This window comes from Salmo salar, chromosome ssa20 (assembly GCF_905237065.1).
Source record: "Salmo salar chromosome ssa20, Ssal_v3.1, whole genome shotgun sequence".
Classification (NCBI taxonomy): Eukaryota; Metazoa; Chordata; class Actinopteri; order Salmoniformes; family Salmonidae; genus Salmo; species Salmo salar.
Window position 1 is genome coordinate 25,238,632 of NC_059461.1, and position 26,541 is coordinate 25,265,172.

General features: G+C 44.1%; 1 protein-coding gene across 16 annotated transcripts in view; it reads right to left on the reverse strand.

The window, feature by feature from the left end:
- Positions 1-151: 151 nt before the first annotated feature.
- Positions 152-26,541, reverse strand: part of LOC106579842 (AP2-associated protein kinase 1) — a 70,968-nt gene continuing 44,578 nt past the window's right edge. Inside the window, exons 13-20 of one of the 16 annotated variants that reach the window (XM_014160111.2) lie at positions 24,713-24,900; positions 24,501-24,596; positions 23,955-24,050; positions 13,831-13,935; positions 13,559-13,627; positions 10,928-11,104; positions 10,306-10,416; positions 152-3,012 (exon numbers count right to left, since the gene is read on the reverse strand). In XM_014160111.2, coding sequence (XP_014015586.2) covers positions 2,183-3,012; positions 10,306-10,416; positions 10,928-11,104; positions 13,559-13,627; positions 13,831-13,935; positions 23,955-24,050; positions 24,501-24,596; positions 24,713-24,900 — 1,672 coding nt within the window. In that variant the 3' untranslated portion in view covers positions 152-2,182. The other 15 variants (XM_014160122.2, XM_014160112.2, XM_014160113.2 and 12 more) reach the window with 15 other exon arrangements.

The window sequence follows — 26,541 nt, forward strand, 5'->3', positions numbered from 1 at the left end:
CAACACTTTACATGTTGCATTTATATTTTAGTTCAGTGTAATACATACCTATAACCACAAGGTAGAGGAAACGTTCATGGTATAACATGCAATGCATATGGGTGCGTCTCATGATGATACACAAACGCAACAAATTACAACTGAGATATACTTGTTTTGCATACATTTATTTCATCTTTACGTAAGGACATACAAGATATGATGGTGTTCAATGGCAAGCTTTGCATGACTCAAGTATTTTGATATGGGTGCCTTTAGGGTTCAGCAGGTGAGGCTTGCTGTAGAATCAGCCACCACACTTTACTACACAACATATTACAGTCAGACAAATCAAACAAAAATGCTGCTTTTAAGTTTTCCAGGAAAGGACTTACAAAAAAACAATTTCAACAACTTCAGAAAGCTGTGTCACCTCAACACATGTAATTGTAGAGTACATTATCATTGCTGCTGATGCAGTGTTCAGTCTTCATTTGCACGGCAGATGAATTTAACATGTTATACAAAGAGTAATCACAAAGAATGACAAAAAGCAAATCAGAATAATTTCTCCTTTTAAGATGGGGATTCTTACTTTGGATCAAGTAGCTGAGAAAGTCTGTATTGGTCCACACCATCACTAGGTAATGTAATGGATCGCAAACATTGAAAAGTGCTTCAAGATTCTACAATAATCAGCGGAATACCAGCATTTCATATGGCTATAAAAAAAGGAATGCAAAATCTGGTGTAGAAGTGCAAAAGCTTAACACTTATGGGTTTATGATGAAACCATGTGTTGACCCTTTACTTGGAATTGTGTCTTTTGAGCATGTGTAGGTAAGTGTGAGTCTGACTTGCCACAGGTGAAAGTTGTGTGTTTTGCTTGAGGTGCTTCACAAGGGTTGTAGTTATTCTGATATGTTCTGACAGGGGGTGCTGATTTGTAAAGGTATTATTAGTTGCTGATTGTAAAGGTTTCCAAATCTTATTGAATTGAGTGCAGGTAGAATGTAGACTTGCTATTTAAGAAAATGATTGAATGAGCAGGTGTGGAATGTGAGTGCATAAAGTTACATAGCAATAACAGTAGATGCTGACGGAGTGTAGTGGAGGTGCTGACTGGGACTTTGCCGACAGTGCTGGTCGTGAGATTTGAGGACTTCTATAAGGCTTCTCTGCTACAACATTAACAACCTGCTCAGTTCAAAATTAAAGTAAACTAACACCAAATTACATAAAGCAGAGGCACCCACAAGTGATGACAAGTTTAAGGTGAAACTCTGACCTTTGGCCTCAGTAAGGTATGCTCTGTACTATATGCCCTGCATGTACAGTAAGTGACAGACGCCTTAGGCTGACTTTAGCAGCACTGTGAGTCAGGTGACCATAAACACAAGTGAATAAGAAGGATTGGATCAAAACAAATGCTAAAATGTCAACTCATAATGCATTATAGTTTGACATGTGCAACATAATCCAGCATCAGATGAATATTATGATAAAATATGACAGCACCGCCAGATGTACATTAACCTACCTCGTAAAAAGTATACACCACCCAATGGGCTAAAATGGTCATGAGATAACTTCCAAAACATCAGAAATATATAAGACATGTAGAGGAACCAATACAGGCCTTTCTTGGGCCCCTGTGAGAGGATAACCCCTGGATGAGTAGTGACATCATCACCCTGAGAGATCAGGGCTGTCATGGGAATACTTATTGGACCTCACAGAGCAATGGATAATGGACTGAGTGAAGGAGCAGAGGGTCAAATTTCATTAAGCGGCAAAGCCTAGAACTGGGGATGTGTGTGTGTCCTGTCTGTATCTAAACCTCCAACACTGGCCCCCGACAAGAAGCTCTCTAAATTGAGCAATGTTTTCACTCTGATCGAAAAGCTGAGGACAAACTGAGGTAGGCAGAAAAAACAACAACTGCCATATCCTCTGTGCATACCAAATGATATGAGATGACTGGAACCTCTATTCTACTGCAGCAAAAAAAGTGCATTGATGACCTTGCGCAATTTCAAGACCTTTCCGAGTTTGTAAAGGATAAGATCTTAAGAGTTCTATGCCACCCTGCAGTCCAGCCCCGGTGCTGGTGACAGCATGCAGTGTGTATGCTTTAGTGTAGTGTGCACAGGTGTGGCCTCCAATTCTGGCTCCCCTGCTTTGTAGGGAAGGATGGGAGCTTTCAGGGCTTCTCTTGCGGGGCCTTGAGGTGAAAGGGCGCAGAGACAAAGGGGTCTACTGCACTCACCTCTGAAGTCCAGGAGTGTAAGGGTCCCACGGGTACTGAGCTCACAGCAGTCTGCCTGCTCACGCTGGACAACACCCTCTGTGCTGTCACAGGCTGCTGAGGCAATGGGCCTTGAAAGTGTCGGGAGTACTTGGCCAGGGCCTGTGGGCGGAAAGGCTGCGGGGCCACCTGGCTCAAGAGGGCTGGTTCAGGGGCCACAGGGTAAAGCACAGCTGGGTGAGGGTGCAGGGTCTTGGGCTTCACAAAGGGGGCCTGCAGGAAGACATCTGGATGCTGTTGAGTCACAACAAGGGGACGTGGGAACGGGGCATTTGCGAACACGTCGCCTGCCTCTTCCTGTCCAATCCTGAAGGGGGCTTTGGAGAAGACATCAGGGACAACCTCACCCCCCCTGGCTTGCTGGGGCATCTGGTGGGAATTATTCTGGCATGGGACATGTGGGCCTGGGGTAGGTTGGTGGGAGGGAGTAGAGAGTTGTGGGTATGACAGGCGTGGCTGGGAGGGTGGGAGGGGTAATTCAGACCCCTGCTCCTCCTCTTCATCTGAATCCAGCAGCAAAGGTCTGGAACCACTGCAGTCATGTACCACCTCATCTCTCTCACTGGCCCTCCTGCATTGCTCCTCCTTTCTCTTGTCTTCCTCCTCAAATTCCTCATCACTGGAGTGGACACAGCCCTTGTCTGCTATGTGGCCTTCTTCAGGCAGCTCAATCTCTGACCTCCCCTTGTCTAGCACAGCGTGGCTTTTACTCTCCCCTTTCAGCTCTGCAGAAGGGAGAAGACACAAAGTAAAGGATGAGACTTAAAAAAGACAATTCTGCCACTTTTCAACCTCATCCATTGTCTCCAGCACCATACCAGTGTCTCCATTATGGGAAAACGGCACGTTTCTGTGATCTGTGGTTAAAAAGACTTGGCCCTAAAAATGCTTCTCTGTGACATCACATGGCAGGATTAAAAGTAGAAAAGCCTGTCATTTTCAAAACCTGTAACAAGTTTCTAGCCAGGAGAGTATTTTCTGGCTTCCCACGTCACCACAAATCTCAATGTTTGAAAATCACTTTTTAAAATGTTTTACCTTTTGATGACGTCATCAGGTAGAACTTTTAAACTATATATATTTTTTTATTCTACAAAATATAGAAATGCACCGTTTCCACATATGTAGACAATAGTATTGTGCTGGAGATAACGACAATGATGGAGTTGCCCTTTAAGATGTGTACACTGAGACAAGATGACTGGTGGTTAAGACTCCAACTTAGTTTACATTGAAAACCCTCTCTCAGCTTTAAACTACACCGTCTGTGGTCCTTTGGTCTAACAGAGCATCAATAGGCCACTCCCAAAGATGACACGTACAACAGTTCTACTACAAACAAGTAAACACCATGGAAACAGCAACAACAGCACAATGGTCCAACAGCAGCAAGCCAGCACGACTCCAAAAACACAACATGATCTACTCTGTACAAAACAATGAACACAACGCGACAGACAAGACAACTATTCAGCGCTATCACTACAACAAAAAATACATTGTTTCCACTTGTTGTTTTTCAGGAGACCTCCAACATCCTCTAAGCAGACACACAACCCCTCACCAAAACAATTCCACGCACCACTACAAAGAGTAATACTGGTAGATTTAGGGTCGTTATTGGTAAGTTATATAAAGATATAGGGACTTGATGAGGAGCAAATGGACCCGTGGAAACAAGGTAGAGTGAGAGGACTCACTGGAGTCCCAGCAGAGAGAGAGATTGACAGGAGCAGACAGACAGACAGAGGGCAGCAGAAACAGGGGCAGTCTTACCTTGGTAGTGCAGGTAGCAGGAGTTAGCTGGCAGCTCCAGGGGGAGAGGGTTAGTGGCAGCCATTTAGGGCACAGTTCAGTCAGCCAGAGGGCAAAGAGTTGGGCAGGGTGTGAGTAAGAGAAGAGGTGGAACTGTAGCTCTAAGATACTCAGCCTTCCAGTGGATTGAAAGGCAAGAAGTTAGGTGTGTGTGAGAGTACCCAAACCCCATGTAAGAGTGCAGTGTGTGTTAGGTGCTCAGTCTAGCACCAAGGCATTTCCATACTGTACTGAGATACTGTGTTTATGATAGGGCGAAAGGAGGAAAAAGGCTTCCGAAAGCCATTAATGAATCCATAAACTGGCAAACTGACAGCAGATTGTGTTTTCTGTCTGAAGTGTGAGCCTTGACATTTTTAGGGAAGTGAATTATGTGGGTGTGTTACTAAGGTGTGACTATAGGTGTGACTACAATAGGTGTGACTACGATAGGTGTGACTATAGGTGTTATCCACCTATACTTGCACTTCCAATCATCTCATAACACCACCATATATTGAACTTCATTTCCTACTGATGAATTGAAAAATACACCAAGGAGACTAGAGTTACATTCAGATGTTTATTTGATGTCCCTTTCCTTTTGAATATTTTTTTCTCATTTCATAAAAATATAAGGTATACACTAGATAATAACTCTGTCCTTTCACATATGGACAACTGCTGTTTACGCAGTTCAACAGTGTTCATATATTTGCCCCAGCAAACACACTAGGTACATCAGTTTCACAGCAACACAAGTCAAATTCTACTGGCAAGGCTAGACCTCTACTGAATACAGCACTGTGGTGTCTAAGGATAATATGAGCACTACTGTAGAATTGCATAGGTTAGCCACACCTAAACCTGCAAAAGACTGAACTGTACAACAAGTAGATCGGAGAGGAAAATGAATTAAAACAAGAGTAGTTTTACTGATTCTCTCTCCAGACACTTTTCAAAAGCCACAGCCCTATTTCTACTTACTGAACTTACTGTACAATATATGGTTTGGAGAGGGGTAAAACACATTTTTATTTCAAAGGAAAAAAAACTAAGAAATTAACTTCAACTTAAAGTATGCGATACTAGCAGTACCACCTCAAATGGAAATGTATATTTTTGCTTTGTCTATTTTCCAAGTATGGAAACAAGACTTTTTGAAATTGAATAAATGCATTTTGTGGAGTTGAGAGTTCTTAGATGGGTTGCATTTCAGTTTAGTTTTTGAAACATTATATCATCTAATTTGAATATTCCTCAGGTAAATAAAGTGTGGGTACAATGTAGTACATTATATCCACTGATTATGCTGGCTGGGAGGATGAAGACGTGTCAAGAGTAAGACACATTTTGGTTCTGTTTCCAACAAATGAGACTGCATTGTAACGTGTAGGTAGGCGATATAGCTTAGCTTGTTTGATGCATTTAGGGGTTAACAGTAAAGGAGGAGGAAAGGACAGAGATATCAGGAAGACCCTTCCGTCATAAGCCCTGTTTTCAGAGGGAGGGGACTCTGTTGTTAAATAAACTACAGCTCAGAGGAAGAAAATCAAACCAGGAAAAACTATGGGAAAACCAAGGATGAAGGTTTAAGATAATACCCCAATAAGGCAAGTCACAAGCACAGAGCTGTTCTCAGAACACCACCAAATTAACATCGCTAAAACCATGGGGCTAGTGGCTTCCCTACGCTGAAATAGTCTCCCACAAGACCAAGAAGGATAGACAAAAATACTTTGGACAAATAGGAGGGACACAATATCTTTGCACTCTTAAATACAGCCCCATAAAGAATACACAGAAATAAACTTTATTTTCATTTACCTATAATATGTACTTATGAATTGTATATATTTCATATTGATACTCACTTCATACATTCATTCATTCATTCATTCTATAGCACTGTCACATTTATTCATATTATGATAGGTCTTTAAATAAGAAGCACTTTAAAATGTATACTGATCAAAAATATAAACGCAACATGTAAAGTGTTGGTCCCATGTTTTCATGAGCTGAAGTAAAATATCCCCGAATTTTCAATGTGCACAAAAAGCGTATTACTCTCAACTTTTGTACACAAATTTGTTCACATCCCTGTTCGTAAACATTTTTCCTTTGCCATTCATCCATCTGACAGGTGAGGCATATCAAGAAGCTCTATACCTGCAGAGTATTTCTGTCTGGAATAAAGCCCTTTTGTGGGGGAAAACTCATTCTGATTGGCTTGGCCTGGCTCCCCAGTGGGTGCACCCCTGCCCAGTCATGTGAAGTCCATAGATTAAGGCCTAATGAATTTATTTCAATTGACCGATTTCCTTATATGAACTGTGAATTGTTGAAATTGTTGCATGTTGCGTTTATATTCTTGTTCAGTGTACTTTAACTACTTCTTTACAATGGGAGAACGAGGAAATAGTGGTTTTATATACATACGAGTTGGTAATGGATATTTGTCCAGATCATTACACTATATAGGGCAAGCAACATCAAGGTGTATATATGTGTTTGTGTAGTATGGATGAGTAGATTGGAAAGAAGGGAGATGAATGATGAGGATGAAATGTACAACAGAGACACATGGAACAAAAAGAGAAACTGTGATTGGCTGTAGAACCACACCGCAACACAAGCAGACAAAACCCAAGCTCAGCTGACCCTACTTCTCACTCTGCTGGCTCACTGGTAAAGATCAGCTGACCCTACTTCTCACTCTGCTGGCTCACTGGTAAAGATCAGCTGACCCTACTTCTCACTCTGCTGGCTCACTGGTAAAGATCAGCTGACCCTACTTCTCACTCTGCTGGCTCACTGGTAAAGATCAGCTGACCCTACTTCTCACTCTGCTGGCTCACTGGTAAAGATCAGCTGACCCTACTTCTCACTCTGCTGGCTTACTGGTAAAGATCAGCTGACCCTACTTCTCACTCTGCTGGCTTACTGGTAAAGATCAGCTGACCCTACTTCTCACTCTGCTGGCTTACTGGTAAAGATCAGCTGACCCTACTTCTCACTCTGCTGGCTTACTGGTAAAGATCAGCTGCACCTACTTCTCACTCTCTGGCTCACTGGTAAAGATCAGCTGACCCTACTTCTCACTCTGCTGGCTCACTGGTAAAAATCAGCTGACCCTACTTCTCACTCTGCTGGCTCACTGGTAAAGATCAGCTGACCCTACTTCTCACTCTGCTGGCTCACTGGTAAAGATCAGCTGACCCTACTTCTCACTCTGCTGGCTCACTGGTAAAGATCAGCTGACCCTACTTCTCACTCTGCTGGCTCACTAGTAAAGACCAGCTGACCCTATTTCTCACTCTGCTGGCTCACTGGTAAAGATCAGCTGACCCTACTTCTCACTCTGCTGGCTCACTAGTAAAGACCAGCTGACCCTATTTCTCACTCTGCTGGCTCACTGGTAAAGATCAGCTGACCCTACTTCTCACTCTGCTGGCTCACTGGTAAAGATCAGCTGACCCTACTTCTCACTCTGCTGGCTCACTAGTAAAGATCAGCTGACCCTACTTCTCACTCTGCTGGCTCACTGGTAAAGACCAGCTGACCCTACTTCTCACTCTGCTGGCTCACTAGTAAAGATCAGCTGACCCTACTTCTCACTCTGCTGGCTCACTGGTAAAGATCAGCTGACCCTACTTCTCACTCTGCTGGCTCACTAGTAAAGATCAGCTGACCCTACTTCTCACTCTGCTGGCTCACTGGTAAAGACCAGCTGACCCTACTTCTCACTCTGCTGGCTCACTAGTAAAGACCAGCTGACCCTACTTCTCACTCTGCTGGCTCACTAGTAAAGATCAGCTGACCCTACTTCTCACTCTGCTGGCTCACTAGTAAAGACCAGCTGACCCTACTTCTCACTCTGCTGGCTCACTGGTAAAGACCAGCTGACCCTACTTCTCACTCTGCTGGCTCACTAGTAAAGACCAGCTGACCCTACTTCTCACTCTGCTGGCTCACTAGTAAAGACCAGCTGACCCTACTTCTCACTCTGCTGGCTCACTAGTAAAGATCAGCTGACCCTCACTAAACAACCACAATGAGATACACGGCCATTGCACTGCTCAGCTGTATCCATGCTCAATATGGGACTCATTTCTATCTCACATTCTGGGAAAAGTAGATCTGTTAACCTTGCCAATGGGCCGAGGACCGAAACCCAAATCAAACAGAATAGCCACGATAAAGCTCTTATTGGAATACACATGATCAATAACCCGTTAGCATGCATTCTGCCGAAGAGAGACATTTCTTGAGCACCCGTCTTAATGTACAGTATGATCAAGAAGACAAGAGCATTCAAATGAATTATACACATTTAGAATAATACCACGAATGCGTCAACCATTCCAGATAATTCTTATAGAGGTACAGTAAGAGGCAAAATGCACCAGCTCAATATGACCTTAAACTACAGGAAATGCACAGCACGGGAACAATAATCCCAGGGAATGTTCAGATCAAAAGATTGTAGCTCTTACATAACGCACAGCTAAGATAAACATGGTTGTGCAGTCAAGGAGATGGTTGTTGTAGAAGAACAGACTATCAGAGGCAGTTTTGGGGCAGCTAGACACAGCCTGTAAATGTCCACCATAACGGGGCATGTTGCATCAGCGCTTTTGACCTCACAATGACAGACATCTTCAACCATTTGCCACAGACAGCCAAACATTCCCAGGGGGCAGCGGTGAACCACAGCAGTTTAAGAAAAGTTAAAAACACGGCAGGAGCCTAAGGACTGACAGCTCATTGTCCTCATCTGTATGGCCCATACAAGCAGCTCGTGATAGTTCAGTCAGCATCTGCTTTGCTCTAATAACTAGACATGGTAATAGCTGCTACAGGAAGAGTGCATACAGATAGCTAGGAGAGATATAAGTACTACACTGCTGTGTTACATGGTCAGACCTGGGACACATACGTTTGCATAAACCCTGATCAAACATTGTAAAACAGCAAAGCCAATGGAGTTATGGGCAAGCCAGGCAGTATGTGCATAGCGTGGGGTTGAATCTGCACGGCAGGACAAACAGGAATGTTGACAGATGGATGACAGCATGATAAAGACCACAGTACAGCCAAGACAGAAGCAGACACTCTGTCAGGACGGGGAGTTAATGCCGTGTTGTTACCAACATGGGAATGCCAACGGCCAGGATGAATGGTTTGAAACCAGCGTATCAAGAAAGCAAGAGATGGAGGCGGGGGCACGGAGGCACAGCAGAGAAAGTATTCACTAGTCCGCACTAAAGCGCCTCCATTTCATCTTGCAAGGTGCTACATAAGTGCCTCTGCTGCCCCCTCCCCATCGTGTTACAACTGCAAGCTGCCCCTTCGACCTCTCTCTCCCACCCCCTAGAGGTCGATGAGCTGATCCACCAGCAGAAGGGAGCGGGCCAAGTTGGGGATGCTGGACTCTGAAGTGCCACTGTTGCTGCGCGAGTGACCACCTGAAACGTGCCAGACAGAGAAAGAGAGAGGAGGACATGGACGGAGCAAGGAAGAGAGAAGTGGGAGAAAGGGGAACCAGCGGGAGAGAGTCATATTTAAAGAGTATTTGAGAGAATAGGAGAAAGGACAGTTAATAGCAAAGAATTGAGAGTTGGTGAAAGAGAATAAGACAGGAGAGAGGGTGGGATGACAGGAGCATAAAGGAGTGAATGAGGAAGACGGGTAGGAAGAGAAGAAAAGAGAGAATGTAAGCCAAGATTATCTATATGTAGCCGCAGCATTTCAGGGAAAGAGTGCTGGCAGGAGGACATCTTGTATGTCGTCCTAACCTCTAGACGACACTACTCTTAAAAGATGCCTTAATGCTCTGCCTTTGGTGCTTCTGTTCTGACAGACTGTATAAAACATCTGCATAATGGTGCCTGCCTTTGATAGGAACTGCCCATTCTTATTGGCAAAGTTCAACCAGTGAAAAGTCAATGAGAAAACCACTGATGTGAAATCATGCTAGGATGGGAAGGGCTAGTTAATGTTACAGCACATCCAGCCATGGTTACTCTCAGCAGGTGTAAGTGATGAACTAAGGTGTTAGCTAGGGTTTCTCAGTAATGGCTGTGCTCATTCGTGGTCCCCTGGCAGCTATGTGGATTGAGGAAGGCAGCTCATACAGAACAGTACTTTGATCCCATGTGTGGATCAATAAGACACATGGATCCAACCCCATCTACACACTGCTGGCCTGCCTTACATACCTTGGTTGTTGGAGTTTTTGGAGATGAGCACAGGGATGGGGTCAAACTCGTCCTCAGTGCCCTTCTCCTCAGCCTCGGGCGGCTGGAAGCCCAACATGAGGTAAGCAGAGTCTGCAGGTGGAGGAGGGGAGGTGAAGGGGTGATGGAGGGGGAGGTTAGCGCAGCCCAGAAGAGAGCGAGGGGGGAGGAGAGGAGAGTGCAGGGAGTACAGAGACAGACGCAGCCAGAGCAGTCACAGCATTAGTACTAAGCCATGCATCTGATGTGGCTTTTGTAAATGAGTCAAGGGTCTGCAGAAGGTCCCACAATGTTGTGGCAGCTGCATAGCGCTACAAAGAAAGGGCCCTTGATACAGGCTGCCAACATGTCTGTCTCAATATCTCATTCCCCAGTTGAAATGATATAGTTCATGTTGATATTAGTAATATGATTGTTAAACTACCCAGTTAACTTCATCAATTCAAAGGTTGCTTGGCTTTGAACATGTATATTTTAGTAGTCTGACTGGGCGTTACAGCTGAGCGATATTGCAGGTCTGTGGTACTGTGATCAGAGGTCAGACTTGCTGTGAGGAGTTTTACCACAGGTATACAATATATGACAGCTGGAGAAAAGGTCTTACCAGCAGATGTCTGGGCAGTGCCAAATGAGACTGGAGCTAGCTTGTCCAGACAGGAAGCAGAGCCAGGAGGGGCAGAGGAGCAGGAGGAGGGTGGTGCACAGACAGTTTGATCCCCAGGGGTGGAGGTGTGAGACAGCAGAGAGCAGCCCAGCAGAGAGTCCTCTCCAGCCAGAGGGTCTGAGGGAGGGGAGACCAGGGGTTAAGATGGAGGGAGGAAGGAAAGAAAGAAAATGAAAGACCATTAGCCTAAGCAAAAGAAAAAGAAAAAGCAGTAGGGCTAGTAAGCATGCTCACCCTTTTCCCCACAGAAAAAAAGTTTAGACCAAAAGTGAATGAGCTTCATACTCTCAGATATACAGTACCAGTCAAAAGTTTGGACACACCTACTCATTCAAGGGTTTTTCTTTATTTGCACCATTGTCTACATTGTAGAATAATAGTGAAGACATCAAAACTACGAAATTGCCTTGACAGCTTTGCACACTCTTAACCAGCTTCACCTGGAATGCTTTTCCAACCATCTGGAAGGAGTTCCCACATATGCTGAGCACTTGTTGGCTGCTTTTCCTTCACTCTGCGGTCCAACTCATCCCAAACCATCTCAATTGGGTTGAGGTTTGGTGATTGTGTAGGCCAGGTCATCTGATGCAGCACTATCACTCTCCTTCTTGGTCAAATAGGCCTTACACAGCCTGTAGGTGTGTTGGGTCATTGTCCTGTTGAAAAAAAAATGATAGTCCCACTAAGCGCAAACCAGATGGGATGGCGTATCGCTGCAGAATTCTGTGGTAGCCATGCTGGTTAAGTGTGCCTTGAATTCTAAATAAAATCACTGACAGTGCCACCAGCAAAGCACCCCCACACCATCACACCTCCTCCTCCGTGCTTCACAGTGGGAACTGCACATGTAGAGATCATCCGTTCATCTACTCTGCGTTTCACAAAGACACGGCGGTTGGAACCAAAAATCTAAAATTTGGACTCATCAGACCAAAAGGACAGATTTGCCCCAATTTAGTGTCCATTGCTCGTGTTTCTTGGTCCAAGCAAGTCTCTTCTTCTTATTGGTGTCCTTTAGTAGTGGTTTCTTTGCAGGAATTCGACCATGAAGGCCTGATTCACGCAGTCTCCTCTGAACAGTTGATGTTGAGATGTGTCTGTTACTTGAACTCTGAAGCATTTATTTGGGCTGCTATCTGAGGTTCTGTTAACTCTAATGAACTTATCCTCTGCAGCAGAGGTAACTCTGGGTCTTCCTTTCCTGTGGCGGTCCTCATGAGAGCCAGTTTATTCAGAGCGCTTGATGGTTTTTGCGACTGCACTTGAATTAACTTTAAAAGTTCTTGACATTTTCCAGATTGACTGACCATGTCTTAAAATAATGGACTGTCATTTCTCCTTGCTTATTTGAGCTGTTCTTGCCATAATATGGATTTGATCTATTACCAAATACGGCTGTCTTCTGTATACTACCCCTACCTTGTCACAACACAACTGATTGGCTCAAACACATTAAGAAGGAATGAAATTCCACAAATTAACTTTTTACAAGGCACACCTGTTAATTGAAATGCATTCCAGGTGACAACCTCATGAAGCTGGTTGAGAAAATGCCAAGAGTGTGCAAAGCTGTCATCACGGCAAAGGGTGGCTACTTTGAAGAATCTCAAATAAAATCTATTTTGATATGTTTAACACTTTTTTGGTTACTACATGATTCCATATGTGTTATTTCATAGATTTGATTCCTTCACTATTATTCTACAATGTAGAAAATAGTACAAAAATAAAATCAAGACAGACCCTGGAATGAGTAGGTGTGTCCATCCTCAAAGTAGATATCCCCTGATCAAACCCAGACTAGTTGTGGTACTTTGCTGTATGTAGGAGTTGGACCAATGACAGGACCATTGGTGCCCTCTAAAGGAGCAGATTGACACTACTACCAAAAGGTGGGAGAGGAGGGAAAAACTGCCTAGTGCGTGATGTTGAGAGGTCAAACTCAGGGGCAGCAGACACGCTCTATTGCTCAGCAGTAGCGGCCTTGTCCCCAGGTCCAGCCTACATTCACTGGGGAATGTCAGTCATGACACAAATATTCACACTGTGCTCAATGTTATCTGGAGCAGAATCAGCAATTCTAATTAACAGTGCACTGCAAATGTTTTCCTGTTCGCCCTCAAGAGTACGTCATGGCAACGGATCATTGCAATAAACCTTGACACTCACTGTCGCAACCGTTCCAGACAGTTTAGTGGACAGCATTGAAGAAATGGCGACAGGGAACATTAATTTGGTGCAAGCAAACCTGTCAGCTATCCTTGGCAGGGAATGTTTGCGCAGGTTACTGATAAATTAACTGGTCCTTTCAACATCAAGCAATAGTTAACACAAAGGAAACCGCAACAAGCTCCTGAACTAATAGTCATATCCCTGTATGATGTTGGTGCCAGAAAAAAAACATTCAATCTTAGTGTTATCCCAATAACGCATTACCTTGTGGCACCACACAGAGCACACGTCATATTAATTAATGCAAGCCAAGTGATAAATGTAATAACATTGCCTATATTATTTAAGGCTGACACAAAGGAGTGGCAAGAACACTAAGGTACAGTACAGGGCACTAACCTGGCAGGCTGGCTGAGACTGTATCCAGGCCCGGGATGAGAGAGTCCACACACATCTCAGCCTTCACTGCTGATGAAAGAGGAGGAGACACGGTCAGATAAGGAAATTAATGAGAAGAGAGAGGAAACCAAAGAGCTCCAGCTCCAGAGAATAAAAGGTAGATGAGACGGACTTCAGTTCATAAACAACCTGAAACATCTCATGTGTGGAGAGGATACAGGAAGGGGAGAGGAAGGCATGCAGACAGGCAGGCAGGCAGAAGAGCCTGTTACCATTGCTGTTGCCCTCTGCAGAGCTGCTGAAGGGGTCAGCCAAGGGTAAAAGGTCAGGGAGCAGCAGAGATGTCTCAGGGGACTTCAGCCCCTCAATCAGCTTCTCTGTGAGAGGGACAGGGGGATGAGAGGAGAGGACAGGGAGGAAGGCAATGAAAGAGAGAAGAGAGAGAGAGAATGTGCATAAGAAAAGTATGAGCAGGGAGAGAAAAAGGGAGACTGATGTAGGACTGAGGACAAGGGAAGATGCAGTGCATTCGGAAAGTATTCAGACCCCTTGACTTATTCCACATTTTGTTACGTTAGCCTTATTCTAAAATGGATTGAATATTTTTTTCCTCATCAATCTACACACAATATCCCATAATGAAAAAGCAAAAACTGTTTGACATTTTTGAACATTTATAAAAAGTTTTTTACTGAAATATCACATTTACATAAGTGTTCAGACCCTTTACTCAGTACTTTGTTGAAGCACCTTTGGCTGTGATTACAGCCTCGAGTCTTCTTGGGTATGACGCTACAAGCTTAGCACACCTGTATTTGTGGAGCTTCTCCCATTCTTCTCTGCAGATCCTCCCAAGCTCTGTCAGGTTGGATGGGGAGCGTCGCTGCACAGCTATTTTCAGGTCTCTCAAGAGATGTTCGATCAGGTTCAAGACCGGGCTCTGGCTGGGCCACTCAAGGACATTGAGACTTTTCCCAAAGCCACCCCTGCGTTGTCTTGGCTGTGTGCTTAAGGTCATTGTCCTGTAGGAAGGTGAACCTTCACTCCAGTCTGAGGTCCTGAGCGCTCTGGAGCATGTTTTCATCAAGGATCTCTCTGTAATTTGGTCCATTAATCTTTCCCTCGATCCTGACTAGTCTCCCAGTCCCTGCCGCCAAAAAACATCCCCACAGTATGATGCTGCCACCACATGGGAGCCCAACTCCAAGTGGGCTCCCATGTGGAGCAGTGGTCTAAGGCACTGCATCTCAGTGCTAGAGGCGCCACTACAGACCCTGGTTCGATTCCAGGCTGTATCAAAACTCACCATGATTGGGAGTCCCATAGGGAGGTGCACAATTGGCCCAGCGTCGTCAAAAATAATTTGTTCTTAACTGACTTGCCTAGTTAAATAAAGGTTAAATACATTTTTTTTTTAAGTAGGCCGTCATGTCCCTTTTACTGAGGAGTGGCTTCCATCTGGCCAATTTACCATAAAGGCCTGATTGGTGGAGTGCTGCAGAAATGGTTGTCCTTCTGGAAGGTTCTCCCATCTCCACAGAGGAAATCTGGAGCTTTGTCAGAGTGACCATCGGGTTCTTGGTCCCCTCCCTGATCAAGGCCCTTCTCCTCCGATTGCTCAATTTGGCCAGATCTAGGAAGAGTCTTGGTGGCTCCAAATTTCTTCCATTTAAGAACGATGGCGGCCACTGTGTTCTTGGGGTCCTTCAATGCAGCAGAAATGTTTTGGTACCCTTCCCCAGATCTGTGCCTCGACATAATCCTGTCTCAGAACTCTATGGACAATTCCTTCAACCTCATGGCTTGGTTTTTGCTCTGACATGTCCTGTCAACTGTAGGACCTTATATACACAGGTGTGTGCCTTCCCAAATCATGTTCAATCAATTGAATTTACCACAGGTGGACTCCAATCAAGTTGTAGAAATATCTCAAGGACGATCAATAGAAACAGGATGCACCTGAGCTCAATTTTGAGTCTCATAGCAAAGGGTCTGAATACTTACATAAATTAGGCATGTTTATTTTTTTAAATAAATTAGCACAATTAAAAAAAAAAAAAAACTGTTTTCACTTTGTCATTATGGGGTATTGTGTGTAGATTGATGAGGAAAATGTTTTATTTAATCCAATTTAGAAAAAGGCTGTAAAGTAACAAAATGTGGAAAAAGTGAAGGGGTCTGAAAACTTTCCGAATGCACTGTATGTACGCTAGACTCATCTAAGTACAAATGAGAACATGATCATTATATTATCTTGTTGAGAATTAGTTGGTAACGTTTAGCAAAGTGTAGCAGCTGTTAGTTCTTGGATTTGTGAAGTCATTCTATTGGCTGGGTATTTTGCCATGAGGAATGATATGAAGACACCGGTCTTTTCCTTCACTCTTCAGCAGAGGCACATTCAAAGGTTAGGAAAAACTAAATCACTCCTAGTGTGATGACAGAGTGCACAGACCATGCTTGAGTAGAGGACATGTTAATTTCAGGCAGGTAACACCATTCATGTCAAACAAGTAGTGGAGAAAAACAGCATGCCTTCAAAAGGACTGCTAGCCTTAAACCACCAACACATCATTCCCTCCCACCAACCAATGACGTGGAGACGAATACAAACACAGCAGCTAGTCAGTATTTCATCTTTATTGGCTCATTAGTTGACGGACTAAAGAGCAAAATTTCAGCCTCACTCAACAAAAAAGGTTAGCTACCATAGCACCATTCCACAGACAAGGCCTATATCAATGACTGTCTTTACACGTCTCTTCTCCACTTTCATCACTGAACAAGTGTTGGATCAGTCAGCACTGTTAGACACCTGACTGACAGCATCCTTGTTAAATAAGCTTTGCTAGGTGTCCCAGGGCCGTGCCACAGACAAATCAGGAGGACTGCCTTCAGGATGTGCCTCTCCAGCAGGTTAGTGCATCCAAACAAACTGAGTGCAAACCAGGTGCATGCATGTGAGTAAGTATCTTCTGGGTCAAAACCTAAACTCCATACATACTTACAGGTGACTGGCTGCTATGGAGAGACAGGGGGGCAGAGGACTTGGGGCAGGGGGCTCAGAATATGACACAGCACAGCTGCCCATTTGCCCCCTTCACTAAGGGAGAGAGGTCATAGGTCGCAGGTCAATGATAACAAACTGCTATGACACAAAGTCTGAACTCCAGAGCCTTATTTATACTGAACAAAAATATAAACGCAACATGTAAAGTGTTGGTCCCATGTTTCATGAGCTGAAATTAAAGATTACAGAAATGTTTCATATGCACAAAAAGCTAATTTCTGTTCAATGTTGTGCACACATTTGTTTACATCCCTATTAGTGAGTATTTTTCCTTTGCCAAGATAATCCATCCATCTGACAGGTGTGGCATATCAAGAAGCTGATTAAACATCATGATCATTACACAGTCGCACATTGTGCTGGGGACAATAAAAGGCCACTCAAAAATGTGCAGTTTTGTCACACAGCACAATGCCACAACTGACTGCAGGAATGTCCACCAGAACTGTTGCATGTTCATTTCTCTACCATAAAGCCGCCTCCAATGATGTTTTATGGTATTTAGCGGTACTTCCAACCGGCCTCAAAACCACAGACCACGTGTAACTACGCCAGTCCAGGATCTCCACATCCAGCTTCTTCCCCTGCGTGATCGTCTGAAACCATCCACAGGCTGACCACCTGTTACGCGAGTGCAGCATCAAAAGGACCTTGTGGCTGCAAGGAGCCAAGGTAAGTTGCTAGCTAGCATTAAAACTTATCTTATAAAAAAACAATCAAACTTCCTATAATCACTAGTTAACTACACGTGGTTGATGATATTACTAGGTTAACTAGCTTGTTCCGCATTGCATATAATCAATGCGGTGCCTGTTAATTTATCATCGAATCACAGCCTACTTCAACTTCGCCAAACGGGTGATGATTTAACAAAAGCGCATTCGCGAAAAAAGCACAATCGTTGCTCCAATGTACCTAACCATAAACATCAATGCCTTTCTTAAAATCAATACACAAGTATATTTTTTTAAACCTGCATATGAAGTTAAAAGTCATTCATGTAAGCAGGCAATATTAACTAGGGAAATTGCGTCCCTTCTCTTGCGTTCTGTGCAAGCAGAGTCAGGGTATATGCAACAGTTTGGGCCGCCTGGCTCGTTGTGAACTGTGTGAAGACCATTTCTTCCTAACAAAGACTAATTAATTTGCCAGACTTTTACATAATTATGACATAACATTCAAGGTTGTGCAATGTAACAGCAATATTTAGACTTAGGGATGCCACCCGTTAGATAAAATACGGAACAGTTCCGTATTTCACTGAAAGAATAAACGTTTTGTTTTCAAAATGATAGTTTCCGGATTTTACCATATTAATTACCAAAGGCTCGTATTTCTGAGTGTTTATTATATTACAATGAAGTATATGATTTGATATTTGATAGAGCAGTCTGACTGAGCGGTGGTAGGCAGCAGCAGGCTCGTAAGCATTCATTCAAACAGCACTTTCCTGCGTTTGCCAGCAGCTCTTCGCTGTTCTTCAAGCACAACACTGTTTGTGACTTCAAGCCTATCAACTCCCGAGATTAGGCTGGCAATACTAAAGTGCCTATAAGAACATCCAATAGTCAAAGGTATATGAAATACAAATGGTATAGATAGAAATAGTCCTATAAATCCTATAATAACTACAACCTAAAACTTCTTAACTGGGAATATTGAGGACTCATGTTAAAAGGAACCACCAGCTTTCATATGTTCTCATGTTTTGAGCAAGGAACTTAAACGGTAGCTTTTTTTAAATGGCACATATTGCACTTTTACTTTCTTCTCCAACACTGTGTTTTTGAATTATTTAAACCAAATTGAAATAATAATGTTCCATTATTTATTTGAGACTGAATTGATTTTATGTATTATATTAAGTTAAAATAAAAATGTTAATTGTTCATTCAGTATTGTTGTAATTGTCATTATTACACACACACACACACACACACACACACACACACACACACACACATATATACATATACACACATACATATAAACCGTCCGATTAATCGGTATCGGCCTTTTGTGGTCCTCCAATAATCGGCATCGGTGTTGAATAATCATAATCGGTCGACCTCTAGTTCACATCATTTACTGACTGGTTTTCTGACTAGGGCTGTGGCGGAAGGCAATTTCATCAGCCGGTGATCGTCAAGCAAATAACTGTTGGTCTCACAGTAATTGACCATTAATTAACAAACACATTTAGCATCTCCTGGCTTCCACACATGGCTTGTAGGCCATTTTAAAAAGTCTAATAAATCCATGTAATATAGCCTACACCTTCACAAATCCATGATATATTTTAGACAGGTCTAAAAAAAAGCATGATATGACAAAAATGGAGTCTATTTTAGAATAAAAGAATAGCATACCGAGTAGTCCTTATGTTAGGTCCTGATGTGGGTATGACAAATGGCTGTGTGCTACACTAGTTAATTTAGCAGACAAGATTTGCTTATAATTCCGTGGCATGCGTGCATATGTACTCACCCCTTTGCTATGAAGCCCCTAAATAAGATCTGGTGCAACCAATTACCTTCAGAAGTCACATAATTAATTAAATAAAGTCCACCTGTATGCAATCTAAGTGTCACATGATCTCAGTATATATATATATATAACACACACATACATACACACACCTGTTCTGTAAGACCAGTAAGCAAGGGGCACCACCAAGCAAGCGACACTATGAAGACCAAGGAGCTCTCCAAACAGGTCAGGGACAAAGTTGTGGAGAAGTACAGATCAGGGTTGGGTTATAAAAAATATCCGAAACTTTTAACATCCCACAGAGCACCATTAAATCCATTATTAAAAAATGGAAAGAATATGGCACCACAACAAACCTGTCAAGAGAGAGCCTCCCACCTAAACTCACAGACCAGGCAAGGAGGGCATTCATCAGAGAGGCAACAAAGAGACCAAAGATAACCCTGAAGGAGCTGCAAAGCTTCACAGCGGAGATTGGAGTATCTATCCATAGGACCACTTTAAGCTGTACACTCCACAGAGCTGGGATTTACGGAAGAGTTTCCCAGAAAAAAAATAAGCAAACATGTTTGGTGTTCACCTGTGGGAGATCCCCAAACATATGGAAGAAGGTACTCTGGCCAGATGAGACTAAAATTGAGCTATTTGGCCATCAAGGAAAACGCTATGTCTGGCGCAAACCCAACATCTCTCATCACCCCGAGAACACCATCCACACAGTGTAGCATGGTGATGGCAGCATCATGCTGTGGGGATGTTTTTCCATTGGCAGGGACTGGAAAACTGGTCAGAATTGAAGAAATGATGGATGGCGCTAAATACAGGGAAATTCTTGAGGGAAACCTGTGACAATGACCCTAAGTATACTGCTAAAGCAACCCTTGAGTGGTTTAAGGGGAAACATTTAAATGTCTTGGAATGGCCAAGTCAAAGTCCAGACCTCAATCCAATTGAGAATCTGTGGTATGACTTAAAGATTGCTGTACACAAGTGGAACCCATCCAACTTGAAGGAGCTGGAGCAGTTTGCCTTGAAGAATGGACAAAAATCCCAGTCGCTAGATGTGCCAAGCTTATAGAGACATAACCCAAGAGACTTGCAGCTGTAATTGCTGCAAAGGGTGGCTCTACAAAGTATTGACTTTGGGTGGGTGAATAGTTATGCATGCTCAAGTTCTGTGTCTTTTTTGTTGTTTCACAATAAAAAATGTTTTGTATCTTCAAAGTGGTAGGCATGTTGTGTAAATCAAATTATAGAAACCGCCCCCCAAAATCCATTTTAATTCCAGGTTGTAAGGCCACAAAATAGGAAAAATGCCAAGGGGGTGAATACTTTCGCAAGCCACTGTATAGGCCGGGCTACATGAGGTGAAAAAAGGCATTGTTTCTTATGCTGGGCATCATTCACAAGTGATAATATATAATTCACAAGTGATAGGCTAACATTGTCACCCATCAGACGATTCTTGATTTAATCTTGTCTTTACATACACTAAATAATATGTGTGACATTTGTTTTGATTTAGAATGGACCATTATCATACACCTGTGTCGAAACAGGCAGCGGAAAAAATACAGTTGAAGTCGGAAGTTTACATACACTTAGGTTGGAGTCCTTAAAACTCGTTTTAAAACTCGTTTTTCAACCACTCCACAAATTTTTTGTTAACAAACTATAGTTTTGGCAAGTCGGTTAGGATATCTACTTTGTGCATGACAAGTAATTTAACCAACAATTGTTTGTTTACAAACAGATTATTTCACTTATAATTCACTATCACAATTCCAGTGGGTCAGAAGTTTACATACACTAAGTTGACTGTGCCTTTAAACAGTTTGGAAAAATCCAGAAAATGATGTCATGGCTTTAGAAGCTTCTGATAGGCTGATTGACATAATTTGAGTCAATTGGAGGTGTACCTGTGGATATATTTCAAGGCCTACCTTCAAACTCAGTGAATCTTTGCTTGACATCATGTGAAAATCAAAAGAAATTAGCCAAGACCTCAGAAAAAAAATTGTAGACCTCCACAAGTCTGGTTCATCCTTGGGAGCAATTTCCAAACGCCTGAAGGTACCACGTTCATCTGTACAAACAATAGTACGCAAGTATAAACACCATGGGACCACGCAGCCGTCATACCGCTCAGGAAGGAGACGCGTTCTGTCTCCTAGAGATAGCGTACTTTGGTGCGAAAAGTGCAAACCAATCCCAGAACAACAGCAAAGGACCTTGTGAAGATGCTGGAGGAAACAGGTACAAAATATCTATATCCCTTATAAAACGAGTCCTATATCGACATAACCTGAAAGACCGCTCAGCAAGGAAGAAGCCACTGCTCCAAAACCACCATAAAAAAAGCCAGACTCCGGTTTACAACTGCACATGGGGACAGAGATTGTACTTTTTGGAGAAATGTCCTCTGGTCTGATGAAACAAAAATATAACTGTTTGGCCATAATGACTATCATTATGTTTGGAGGAAAAAGGGGGAGGCTTGCAAGCCGAAGAACACCATCCCAACCGTGAAGCACCGGGGTGGCAGCATCATGTTGTGGGGGTGCTTTGCTGCAGGAGTGACTGGTGAACTTCACAAAATAGACAGTATTATGGAGGCAGGAAAATAATGTGTATATATTGAAGCAACATCTCAAGACATCAGTCAGGAAGTTAAAGCTTGGTCGCAAATGGGTCTTCCAAATGGACAATGACCCCAAGCATACTTCCAAAGTCAAGGTGTTGGAGTGGCCATCACAAAGCCCTGACCTCAAACCTACAGAAGATTTGTGGGCAGAACTGAAAAAGCATGTGCGAGCAAGGAGGCCTACAAACCTGACTCAGTTACACCAGCTCTGTCAGGAGGAATGGGCCAAAATTCACCCAACTTATTGTGGGAAGCTTGTGGAAGGCTACCTAAAACGTTTGACCCAAGTTAAACAATTTAAAGGCAATGCTACCAAATACTAATTGAGTGTATGTAAACTTCTGACCCACTGGGAATGTGATGAAAGAAATAAAAGCTGAAATAAATCTCTACTCTTTTTCTGACATTTCACATTCTTAAAATAAAGTGGCAATCCTAACTGACTTAAGACAGGAAATATTTACTAGGATTAAATGTCAGGAATTGTGAAAAACTGAATTTAAATGTATTTGGCTAAGGTGTATGTAAACTTCCAACTTCAACTGTACATGTCATCAATGCACTTAAATATCAAATGGAGGATGCTTTTCATCATGGTTTATTTTAATTCCAGCCAGGTAGGCATTACTCCTGTTGTAAATATAAGCAATGTGCCTAATATTAGGAAAGCTGAGAAATAAATATAGTAGGCCTTGCCTATAGAAAGCTGATGGGATCCTCCTCTTTTTAGTAGAGGCCATCACTGTTTTCTCCTGCAATTGCATAGCCTATAGAAATGTTGCGCAAAATTAGCTCATGGGCTCTCATGAACTGTTTGATTAGATTTTCAAATACATTTTCATTGATGTCAGTCAGAGTGATTAGAGGGACACTAGAGTGCTGAGTACCAGGCAGTTAGCAAGTTTGGTAGGCTACTAATGACCATCAGCAGCATCAGAGCTTGGAGAAGCCTAATTTCCGTGACTAAACGGTCACGTGGAATTTGACTGCCGTCATGACTCGTGACCGCCGGTGTGGCGGTAATACGCTCACCGCAACAGCCCTATCTGTGACCAACAGATGCATATCATATTCCCAGTCATGTGAAATCCATAGATTAGGGCCTAATTAATTTATTATATGAATTGTAACTCAGTAAAATCTTTGAAATGGTTGCATGTTGTGTTTATATTTTCGTTCGGTGTAGATGTATGGCTCTGGTGTACTGCTCTTTTGGCAGCATATAACAGCAGCAGCACCTGTGAGGAAACGGGTTCTCTTTCCAATCACCTTCTCACATTTGATATGATAATTGAATAACTAGACTAGATAGTATGGCCATCCCTTCTGAAAGGGCTTTACATCTGGCCTGTGGCTATATGAACTCCTGTAGACATTGTGCAGTGCTATCCCAACAACAGGGGTGCAGTTCCTGTTGTGGGCTCTACCAGTGCTGTGTGCCAGTAAATCCTCAGTGCTCTCACTCTGTTTGTGCCCTGTGTAGAAGACTGTGTGCGTGGGGAGAGGACAGAGAAGATTAACCACACCCAGATTATGTAACAGCCGCAGGCAGCCTTTTAACCCCTCAGCTCAGTCCCCACTAACTGACAACACTGGCATCCACTGACTGTCATTGGAGAGATTATGTGGGCCTTACAGGGAATACAGCCTAGCCTGGGCTAAGACAAACTGAGGACAGAGTATTTCCCCTGAGCCATTTTGAAAAGCAATCAATTACCAACTGAAGGAAGAGCTCAGATGTGATGCTGAACTTTCCCACTGTTCTCAGTGACAGAGGCATTCTAAAGCAGGCACCTCCAGAGGAACAGCAATCCGATTAACAAAGGAGAATGTGTCCTTCAGGTAACCAGGCAACAGTAGTCAGAGGCACGGGTCCACAAGTGTGAGGCGATCCAGCTAAGGTCTCTATTCATAGGAACTGAAAGGGAATCAATGACGCTAACAGGACAGGGACAATAGGACTACAGAGCAAAGCCATGTCACCCCAGACTCATGATCTAAACAATGGCTTTAAACATTAGATATAGGACACATACAATCCACCAACATGAGTGTCTCAGGAACATCTATGGGCAGGAATTGAAACACACTGGATGGAGGATTAATGGTAAAGTATGGATCCTGGCAGGACAGAGAAGTGGAACCTTCTAACACATTCCACAACAATGCTGCATGCTGGGAAAGGGCGTTACCTGTGGTGTCAGAGAGGGAGAGGGCGTTAAAGGGGTCCGGGACACTCAACATCGCTGAGCCTGCATCCAAACCCAGGATGTCAGCAGATCTCTCAGCTTAACATTACACAGGGAGAACGAAAGAGGGAGAAGGAGAGAAAGAAGGAGAGAAAGCAGGAGAATAGGGGGAGGAAGGATGTTGGAGAAGACGGGATGGTCAGGTTATGATAGTTACTGATCTAATAGAAAGTCAACAAGATGTAAGAGGACAACAGCGCTGAGGAGAACAAATTACACAACAGTAATTGGTTTGGGCGCAGACAAAATTGTCTCACAGTAAGTTTGGAGAGGTTCACTTGACAGCTCAGACCGATACATCTCTCTATGAAAGAATTCTACAGAGGTGGAGAAACATCGGCCTTCAAAATAAAGATTTACAGAGAAGAAGCCGGCAGATAAAATCACAAGGACACCACATGGGAAATATGTAGAGATGAGGGAGAGGGATAATGACGTCTGTATGACACAGGGAGAGAGAGGAAGGCTGGTGAACATGTGGGGTCTTACCTGGGAAAGCCTTGCATGTGGCCCCAGCAGCAGAGACAGGCTGCAGCCCTGAGATGAGGTTCTCTGTGGAGAGGCTGGCCCTCTCCCCTGTTGTAGCTGTCATAAAGACATACACAATTAGAAAACAACATCACCTCTGATAATTTACCTATCTACCATCTATCCATTGCACCTGTAGGTGTCTATACACAGACTGGACTTTGTGGTCTTACTCTCGGCCAGCTTGGCAAAGTCCTTGTTGAGCAGCTCCTCTGCAGAGAGCTTGGAGAAGTTGTCATCACCAAAAGGGTTCCAGCTGCCAGTGGGTACAGAGGGGGCTGTCTGGGCACCGCCCTCCCCTGGCTGGTACACACTCTGCTGGGAGGAGCAGGGGGAGCCAGAGGGGGTGGTGCTGGCTGACCTACAACACACACAGGAAAACACAAAGGTTACAGTGGAAACCATCCATCTCAAGTACAAACAAGTATGTGCCAAATATAAAACATGCATACAAATATGGGTGATTAAAAAAGCCTATTGAGTTATTTGTAGATTGAAAGGACTGTTTATTCCTGTGTTGAACTATATGGGCTATAAAAGGGAGTGTTTAAAGGGTTCTCTCGCGCTCCCCCCCTCGCTCGCTCGCTCCCCCTCTCGCTCCCCCCCTCGCTCGCTCTCGCCCCCCCCATAAGCTCGATCGCGCACTCGAATATAAATATATATTAATATGTGAATAAGTAATATGCAGATAAATAATAATATGATGTGAAGGCGGATGTGTGCGAATAGGCGGGCGGATAAATGGACAGGACAGAATATATGTGGGGGGGCAGATAAAATACGGGCAGACAGATGCTTGTGGGACAATAAATAGGGGAAAGATAAATTAAATATGGCGAATGCATCAAATAAATGTGGATAAGTAAAAGTACGGATAGATAATAATAAGTGTGGGTATAATAATGAAAAGCAGAGCGTGATAATAGGTTTGCAATATGTTAAAATGTGTGGTATGTGGTATAGAAGCGCACAAGGTATATGTGTGAATACGAACGAACAGGATATGAATCTGTGAACAAAGACAATTGTCACATAATGTAAGACGAACGGTGGCAATGTGTTACACAAAGGAAGGGAAAAAAGACAACAGTGTCGTAAACAACAGGTATATATGGTGGGGGGGGCGCCCACTCTCGCTCGAGCAGGCCTCTCTCTCTCTCGGTGCTCGGGTCTCTCGCTCGCCCCTCTCTCTCGCTTCTCGCGCCCTCTCTCTCTCGCCCTCTCTCGCTCGCCGCCTCTCTCTGTTACTGCCTCTCTCTCTCGCTGCAGCCCTCTCTCTCTCGCTCGCCATGCTCTTCCCTCTCTCTCTCGCTACGCCCTCTCTCTTCGCCCTCTCCCCTCCTCGCCCTCTCTCTCTCTCGTCGCTCGCTCGCCTCTCTCTCTCTCGCTCCGCTCCGCCCTCTCTCTCTCTCGGCTCGCTCCCCTCTCTCTCTCTCGCTCGCTCGCCCTCTCTCCTCTCGCTCGCCCTTCGCCTCTCTCTCTCTCGCTCGCCCGCCCTCTCTCTCTCTCTCTCGTCCCTCTCTCTCTCGCCCTCTCTCTCTCGCCCTTCTCTCTCTCTCGCTCGCTCGCCCTCTCTCTCTCTCGCTCGCCCGCCCTCTCTCTCGCTCGCCCTCCCTCTCTCTCGCTCGCATGCCTCCCTCTCTCTGGCTCGTGCTCCCTCCTCTCGCTCGCTCGCCCTCTCTCTCTCTGCTACGCTCGAGCCTCTCTCTCGCTCGCTCGCCCTCTCGCTCACGCCCTCTCTCTCCCTCTCTCTCTCTCGCTACCCTCTCTCTCTCTCTCTCGCTAAAACCTCTCTTCTCCCCTCTCGCTCGCGGCCTCTCTCTCCCTCTCGCTCGGCTAGCCCCTCTCTCTCCCTCTCGCTAGCCCTCTCTCTCTCCTCTTCGCTGCCTCTCCCTCTCGCTCGCTGCGCCCTCTCTCCTCCCTCCCTCTCCCCCCTCTCTCTCCCGCTCGCCCTCTCTCCCCTCTCGCCTCGCTCGCCCTCTCTCCCCTCTCGCTCGCTAGG